At 33.9% G+C, this 9,162-nt stretch overlaps 1 protein-coding gene across 1 annotated transcript; it reads right to left on the bottom strand.

Annotated features, from left to right (window-relative positions):
• Positions 1-4,257: 4,257 nt before the first annotated feature.
• LOC117112653 lies at positions 4,258-8,887 on the bottom strand. The gene is made up of 2 exons (XM_033255760.1): positions 8,825-8,887; positions 4,258-8,329 (listed from the first exon to the last, which is right to left on the bottom strand). The coding sequence occupies exon 2, from the start codon at positions 8,324-8,326 to the stop codon at positions 6,341-6,343; it is 1,986 nt and encodes a 661-aa protein (XP_033111651.1). The 5' UTR covers positions 8,327-8,329; positions 8,825-8,887; the 3' UTR covers positions 4,258-6,340.
• Positions 8,888-9,162: the final 275 nt, after the last annotated feature.

Here is a 9,162-nt window from a genome sequence, read left to right as displayed (position 1 = left end):
TTTGAGTACGTATTTGTTAGTTTTCACAAAATAAAAACCTTATTTGACATTTTACCGCAGCCTCAATTTGTTCTTATTTTGTTCTTAATTTTTAAGCAATTTCAGCCTCAGCGTTCTTATAAGATGTTAACAAAAAAGTGTATACCGGTACTGCGTTTGCACAGATATACTCTATGCTGTGGTGGTGGAGTGTAATTTTTCCGTAGAATGAAATTTGTTAATGTTCGTTTTAGTTTATTTCATTTAGCAGGCATGCCAAATACAGTGTAAATGTAGTTTTATCATTGAGTTAGTAATTGTTACTACGTTTCGATTACAGTCGCTGGTTTCTGCAGTATACACATCTTTTTTATTAGGAGCCTTTTTTTTAAATTATTGTTTTAACAGAGGATCGGTGATGGACGTAAGTGATGTTGCGTAAATGTAAAATACCCCCAAATATCATTATATTTAGTGTAAGAATTGTTACCCATAATTTATTAAAATGTCATAAAATTGTAGAAACATTTCCAGTCAGTGAAAGTGTTATTATCATTATCTAGTATAAACATCAGGGTACACATTTTTAGAATCAAAAATTTGTATGCTCATATATATGTATGTTACTGCAAAATGAGCAAATTAATTTAATGTGTTTTTTTATTTTAAGGGGACAATATATCATTAATCCTTAACTAAACTTGCTATGTCACCAAACAGCCTCCTCTCTCATCACAGAGCCTGGATACATTACAACATTGTTGTGTCTCTTCGGGTCCAACTTAATAACTAACAAGTTAGAATAGGTCCAAGATTACGCGCATTTCCCACCAACATAATTGTGTTTGTGTACGTTTATTCTGTCTTTTTGTGATATAACAACAATATAATAGGGGTGGCTTAGCGAAAATTTCCAATAAGTTGTTATTTTTGGCTTTTCCCAGTGCTTCTTTTTTTTTTTTTTTGTTCTGATTTTTTTTCTTTTTCTTGCATATATTTTCCCTATCTCCTTTGCTGTTTTTTTTTTCTGGCCGTCACTTTGTTCACTTCCCATGCTTAGAATTTTCCCTGCTTTCCAGAAACATAGGCTATATCTAGGATGTGCCTCCAATTATTTAGTGTCAATCTATGGTGGGGTGTGCGTGTGAGGACCAATTAAAATGATTTAAGGTCAAACAGTCTACACCGGATATTTGATCTGAATGAAACTTAAGGGAAAGTTTATCAAGTTACAAGGAAGAAATGTTTATGTGTTAATGACGATCCAGTAAAGGATGTAAATTTGAGGGTCTTTTCAATTTTTGAGGACCCAGACCTAAAATATCTCTTTAAAAAACCAAAGGGTCTAAATGAAACATTTTATAATACTTTGTAAAGGTCTTGTAAAAATGATTAATTTTTTGTGACGATCCGCAGAATGGTGTGGATCTGTGGGCCATTTAAAGGTAAACATCCAAGACCACATCTTTCGAAAACGCATCAATTGGTCTAAATGAAACATTCTGAAAAAGTTTAACCAATTGGTTACAAACAAGAAATTATTATGTGCTGGCGACGAATCAGTCAAGGGTGTACATTGGAGGGTCATTTCAATTTTTGGGGACCCAGACCTAAATATCTAATTATCTCTTTAAAAAAAAATCAATGGGTATAATTTAAACCTTGTATAACAGTTTATCAAGGTCGAGTAAAGAAATAATTTAATTTTTGTGGGGAAGTGGGCAGTGGGGAAAAGCCCTATGTTCTGTTGTTCAAACAGACACAAGTCTATTTTCTTAATGAAGCTGTAAATGTCAAGCTAAAGACATTATTTCACTGGATCTCAATGGTCATTCCTTTCTTTGCTCGCTCGTTCATTCTTTTATTCGTTAATGTACTCACTTATTCAATACTCATCTGCTTCTTATGTCTCCTATGAATACAATAACAAGATGGTTCTCATGTCCTTTATAATATTCACACTACAGGAATATTTATTGATTGAACTTACTTGGCGAAAACACCTTTCCGTGTAGTCAAATAAACACAACCCACCAAACAAAACGTGCTGTTCAATAACCAGAAATACCCGCATAAAACATTACAAATAACAAAAAAAAAAACTATCTAATGGAAGGGCTTACCGGAAGTCCATTAATAACGATTTGAAAAAATAGTAAACCGGTATTTTAAGTTATAAACGTATGGGCGGCAGAAGCAGTCCGGCTGGTCAGGTGGTGTTGAGATAATTATTATATTGAAATAATACTTTTTATAATAATAAAAAAAAAATCTTTTTTTAATTCGGTTCAGTGACATATTTTGTTAAATAACGTCACTATTATAAACGTGCACATCAAGTTGGGCTGTGCCAGTGGTGGATGCAAAAAAAAATGATCTTGATATTTTAGAGACAACCTTTAACATACCGATCAAATCAGAAAACTTAGATACTGTTGTATCACAATGTTATCATCAGGCTATTTTGCTTGCTTCATTGAAGTTGTATTCTAATACACACAAGGATCCATAGTTGGTTGGTTGATTGAGTAAACAGTTGCAGTTTTTAATTAATTAATGTGTAAATAATGTCATCCGTGTGTTTTGATTGTAAATAGTGAGTAAAAATCAAATGGAATTGTTTTTGCCACTTTTGTCATTTACTAGTTCCGCTATCACGAAAGCAGCGAACTGAGGTCAAATCAACCCTGTTTAACAGGTAGGTAGGATCTACCAATTAAAAATCTTGGATTTGTTTCATTTTCATTATGGGGTTAAAATACTAACAAAACTTGCAAATTCAATATTCTTATGTTAAAACATTTATATGACCACATATATAACAATGTAGTAAAATGTAAAGTGAACAAACATTAAGATTTTTCTTCCACTCTAGTCCACGCTTGCGTGTTGGCGGGATTCACGCTTGCGTGTTGGCGGGGTCGGCTCAGCCCTAAGCTACACCCCTACGAAAATTTTCAAACGGTCCAGACTATAAATTGCATTTTTTTGCAGAAATATAGCCTAGTTGCTGCAAGTAGGCTTGTAATAGGACATTCGTTTTCTAGATAAAGGTTTTAAAAGCACACCAAAAGTCCAACTGATAACTAAATTCTGCCAAATTACATAAAGAAAGAAGTCAAATCTGTCTATCACGCTTGAGAGATTTTTTGACCCCCATGAGAGCCAGTCGTGGATTTGATGGTTTTTATATTTTCTTATTTTCCGATAAAACTACTCAACCAATCACATTAAGTTTTATATCAGCTTCAAGCTTATTATATTCCCTTCAAAAATCCACTTGCGTCAACTCAAACAAAGAAATAGTCTGTGAGTGAGGGAGTAAGAAACGAGCTCTGAACAGGCAATTACCTCAAATTTTTTGAAATTCCCTATCTAAATCGACGTCAGGAGCTGCGTTATAAATCGGCATTTTCCGACAAAACTGTAGGGATTTTTTTCAATTATTCTTCACGAATTGGTAGATTAATATTTTATACAACATAATCCGCTTAGGCCATTATTAGAAAATCATAGATATTGTACCTAAAATGTAGCCTATTTTTGTGAAAAAAAAATCCAGTTTTCTCCAATGGTTAAGGCGACCTTGGAGAGCAAATGATACAACGTTTCCATATGATTGGTTTATTTTCATAAACATTACAATCTGTAGGCCTACTGATACTATTTTGGTAATAAAAGAGTGCAAATGAAGAACACATTTCCTAATTTGACTTATTATTACGAAATACCATAATTATTATCATTATCATAATTATTTATTTTAAAAATCGTTCTCGATTATATGCATTTATATGTAAACATTATGGTAGATATCGGAATCTGTAATGGTATATTTTAACATTAGATGCATGGAGAAATAAAAGTGTGACGGGAAAAACAAATCTATTAAAAGGCATACGATACTTCTTTTAAAAATTATTTAATAAAAAACATTGCAAATGAAAATCATACAACGTACAGTTACTCTACATGGCAAGCTACTTTAATAGCAACATAATAAGTTTATTCACTGTGGATTATGTGCATTCACTATATATACAAATATATAAGTAATCTGTGCTCGAATAGGAACGTACTGTGATGTTATTATTGTACCTAGCACAGCCTTTTAACAAAAAGTTAGCAGGAATTGAACTCGCCAGGGGCACATTTTCAAACAATTGATAAGGAAATTATTCGCTGATAGGCTATGCCTGATACGATCTTTCCAAGTACTTGATTATCTGTCTCTTATACACATCTAGATGTGTATAAGAGACAGATATATATGTATATATAAGGAGCAAATTACTCGTAGGCCAATATCGGTTTATATTTCTGAATATATTTTTTTGTCTTCTAAATATAACTATTAATTAATCATTTATATTTATTTGAATATTTAGGTACTCTCACACGGCCCTCTGAGAGACCCTCTAACACTTTGTATTACTGTACTAAACTCGACCAAGAAACATCAGGTCAACGAGTTGTAGGATATAAAATATATAGTAGAAATGTCTCAAATCTGTATAATACATTACTAATAGAATCCGTTTCCGACCGGGCCGCGCTATTAGATCGGTCCTTTCAATCAATTCCGTGTTTTATTTAATAACTAGTCCTCCGGCCCTTTTAAAATAATAAAAAATAGATACAAATTAAATGTACATAGGCCTACTTTAATAAATTATTAACAATATTGACATCTTTAGACGACATTAAATAAAATGAAATGAAATATTTAAGTATTTTTGTTAACATAATGTCAATATAATATGGACAACCTAACACAAAATGATATTTATCTTCTATTTTACCTAAGTTACATAACTTGCATAATCAGTCCTTTTTTCTATATTTACCCATCTACCTCTTTCTACCTCTGGTTCCAAAATACCCTATCTAAGTTTTGTAAAAATTCGCTTATATTTAAAATCAATATTTTGTATCAAGTATTCCTCTATTTCAAATGTATGCTTGAACATTTTGTAATGCCTTAATTTGGAATATGAATTGATATTTTTTAAAGAATTTCTGTCATTCTACATCTATCAACCAATTTATATTATTCATATTTTGAGATAACCATATTTCACCAAAACCTATAGAACATATCATTTATTTAACATTATATACCCAACAAAGTTCATCTTTTTGTGTTTTCCGCATCGGGAAATTATAGCATTTTCTGATACTTTTGTCTTCACTCATATAAATTAAACGTGCCCAATATCGAATAACATTAATAATACAGTCTACTGATATTGAAACCTTTCACATTCACCCATAACTGCCTCGCCAGGTGCCGATTTTCCAATGCCTAAATTATACTTACAAAAGTTGATCTGGAAATCATCAATATGTTTGAGAATATTTAATCCCATATTCCACTACCATATAAAATAATTGGGATAATTTTTACATCGGGAGGAGGCGTATAATAGCGTAACGCCTATAGGCTCTCGGGGGCTGAAGCCTCCGGGCACCTTTAAACTGGGGTAAGGGTTCTCTAAATAGCCTTAACAATACAGTCCACCTGAGTAGAAAGACAGCAAAACCATGCAAATTAAAGCAATGTCATTTTATTTATTTATTTATTTTATAGAATTTACATAGTGCCTATCCAGAAAACTGCCCAAGGAGCATTTTCACAACGTGCAACCTCATCCGCTTCCTAGGGAGTATTCCTAGATATGCGTGTAATCAGCACTACTAATTAGATTCCGAATTATTCACCTCATACCATATTATAAAAAAGGATTTACTTAATACCTCCTCGGTCACTTTCGTGACTTTCATGAGGGAATATTTTAGTGAAACGCATTGGACCCCAACACTTTATCGCCCGGGGCCCCATGACCCCACTGCTACCGTAGACATCACCGAGAGATGATGTCGTGGCAGGCTGCATTACACCACACAGAAGTCAGTTTTTAATAAAGATTTCTGATAATCGGCTGAGTGAGTTTTTATCAACATTGATTAAAAAGAAAAAAAAATACGAAAATACTACAACTACACATTAACCGAAGCAGTGGCGGATTCAGTTGGGGTCCAGCGCCCTACTTTCCTTCCCAAGTTTTCATAGATAAAACAAAAATTGGTGTAAAGAAATATATAAACATTTAAGACTTTAAGTCTGAGAGTGCCATTTACCGCCATTTAGAGATGGCATAACATATTTTTCTTACCTCAGCACCCAACCATGGTGGAACTGAAACTCCCTCCCTGTGCCCCTCTATTTCGAATTCCAGGATCCGCCACTGCGAAGATAAATTATCATAATTTATATTTCACTCTTAGAACCTTAAACTAAATTTACATTTTTGTAATCTCCCCGCAAACGTTGTTATGCGACAAGGAATTCAGTTTTATTTCATGGCTGTATTGCAGTACAATGCTTTTCCTCCTGATTCTCCCAAAATTTAAGAAGCGGCCATGTGGTTTTTAATTTGGAGTACAGATTTGCATCATGTCGTTTAGTATTCACTAACGTGTATATGTAATCATCATCAACATCCTCCTTAAGTTGAATGTATTTATTCTTATCTATTGTCAGGTGTCCCAATGCGCCTTGGTTCTTTCTGAAAATCAAGCAGGTGTATCCATCTTCGGTTCCAGGAATTACAGGTGGATTTAAACACAGGTATCCATCTGAATCAAGAAAAACTTCATTCGATGATTTATTAGGAATGTACGTGAAATATCCATTTACAGACAGATCATTCCCAAGACTAGATATTATTAGGTAGCCATTTTCGTCAAGGTCAAGGGGCTTGTATCCTTCTTCAACTGCTTCGCCTGCATTTTGTGGCATGTCAGATGACTGGGTATCAATATTCAGTGATGAACCATGGTTTACACCACGAGTCAAATATCCATTTCTCACTACAAGAGAAACTCGACCTATCTGTGGTCGGGCGTCATCTGCGTCGATTTCGTTAGCATAGGTGTTTGGAGGAGGTCCCTGGGTAGAAATTCTCCTGTCCAATTTTTTTTTAGCAAGACGAATTTCTAGTCTTTTTATTCGGCACTTTACCACTGCGGCCCCTGCCAATATACATATGAAGCCTCCAAATACAAACCAAGCAACTTGCCATGCTGCCACCTCTGATGATCTACCAGTAAACTTACATGGTTCTCTGAGAACACACTGTGGTACATCTGATGTATTACTCTGTTGGCTGACTTGTCCGGTTACTGTGTACCAGTACGTATTCCTACAGTTGTGATATTCTTTGTAAGTGTATAAACCCGATATATTATAATGGCGGGCCGGGGTCAAGTTGAGAGAACCATTTGTAACGCTTATCAAATCTCGTATTTCCTCGCACAGACCTATGTGTTCAGGCACATCCCAACAAATTTCCGTCACCTCGTGAGTTAGTGTTGCCTTCTGACTTTTGCTGCAATAGCTGTCAGAATCTTTTTCCCGTTGCCACAATTCACTATTAGATGAGAGAATTAGAGATTCAGTGTACGTTGTGTTACGGGTTTCATTACCAATACCCTCACATGAAAAATTCACCTCTGTCCCATTGCACTCGTAGTTTTCCAGCATATACTGTACAGAGCAGTCACACTGGAATGGATTGTTTTGAAGCTTGAACACGCTTTTATTAAATGAATCTAAAATAGAAAGCGGGAATGACGTCAGTCTATTGTCTCGCAAATCTACCTCCTGAAGTTTTGGTAATTTGTATGTACAGCGGTCGACTGATACCGCTGATATAATGTTGTTCCGTAAGTTGAAGATTTGAAGTTTCCATAGTAACGCCGGTATAAATACGTGTTCTAAACGATTTCCATCTAAATCCATACATCTTAATGACGGCACTTTTTTAACTGCATTGTAAACGTCTTTAAAATTATGGAGCTTGTTTCCTTTCAAATACAGTTCTTCTAACGCACACAGCCCGTCAAATGCATCTTTGTCAACATTGGATATGTTATTGTATGAAAGATCGAGAACTTTGAGTTTCTTAAAACGTGATAATGGAGTAATATCCATAATTCCGTTTCCAGAAAGATTGAGTGCTTGTAGTTCGGAAGGTAGATAGTTAGCTGGTATTGTCTGAAAGGCGTTATTCGACAATGTAAAATTAACGATGTCAGTAAGATTTAGTCCACTGGGTAAATTTTCATCTGATGCGTCAGTGTCGTTCAGCGTTAATGATGTTGCTCCTTTGCAATCTAACAATTTGCCTTCATTTTCCTTTCCGATGTCTACAGCCTTACACTTACATGTCTTTTTTTCCAAGGTACATTTTGCAGCTGTGAAATACTTAGATTGTGTAATTAATACGGCCACCATTAACATACACAGCGCTGAAGAATATGGCATCGCGTCCAATAGATACATTCACTTAGAAGGGGAAAATCGAAAGATAATGATTATGTTTTAAGAATTATATTTAAATTCACATGGTTACGCTATAAACACAATTTTAGAAACAATTTTATTGATATTATTATTATCATCATCAGTCAGTCAGTCTCATTATTATATTATTTACTTATTATTATTACTATAATATTACGATTATTATTTTTTTGTAAATAGACATATAAAAATCATCATTTATCTTTGTTAGTTGCAAGAAAATGCCATACTTTATTTCCACTGACACCACACAAGTTGTTTAAACTAGCGAGTAGTGTCTTTAGAAGGAAATGACTATGACCAATTATTTTAAATATTAAAGTATCTCGTTCGAAAAGAGCAACATTTTAACACACTATGTAACATAATTGTGGATGATACAGATACAGATACAGATTAAATTTATTGTCAAATGTACATGTAAACATACAATGAAATAGTATTGGCTCGATGAACGCAAGCTTAGCTCAAACTTACCATTAGGCGTATCAACAAATAAATATTTTATAATTTCTTGTCTGTATTCTGTTCGAAGTCTTGGCTCTAAATGGTACATACTTTGTTAACTTTTATAATAAATCTTGTTGTGTACAATACCAAATAAGGTAATCCAGGGGTTAGGAGAACTGTGGTTGCATAAACATGACATCATACATTGTGACCCACAATGACACGTTTTATTTGTTCAAATGACCTCAACAATATATATTTTTTTTAATCTTGGATGTGCATGAAAGTCCATAGTTATGTTGAGAAATTAAATGGAGAAAATAAAGAACAAGGAAACAGGCTTGTGATAAAATAAATATCTACAT

Source organism: Anneissia japonica, unplaced genomic scaffold (assembly GCF_011630105.1).
Source record: "Anneissia japonica isolate Jap-2015-1 unplaced genomic scaffold, ASM1163010v1 scaffold625_len54296_cov111, whole genome shotgun sequence".
NCBI lineage: Eukaryota > Metazoa > Echinodermata > Crinoidea > Comatulida > Comatulidae > Anneissia > Anneissia japonica.
This window is presented reverse-complemented; position numbering and strand designations above follow the sequence as displayed.

Excerpts from the sequence above, each read along its gene's own strand:
- LOC117112653 (XM_033255760.1), bottom strand. The coding sequence starts at position 8,326 with ATGTATCTATTGGACGCGATGCCATATTCTTCAGCGCTGTGTATGTTA.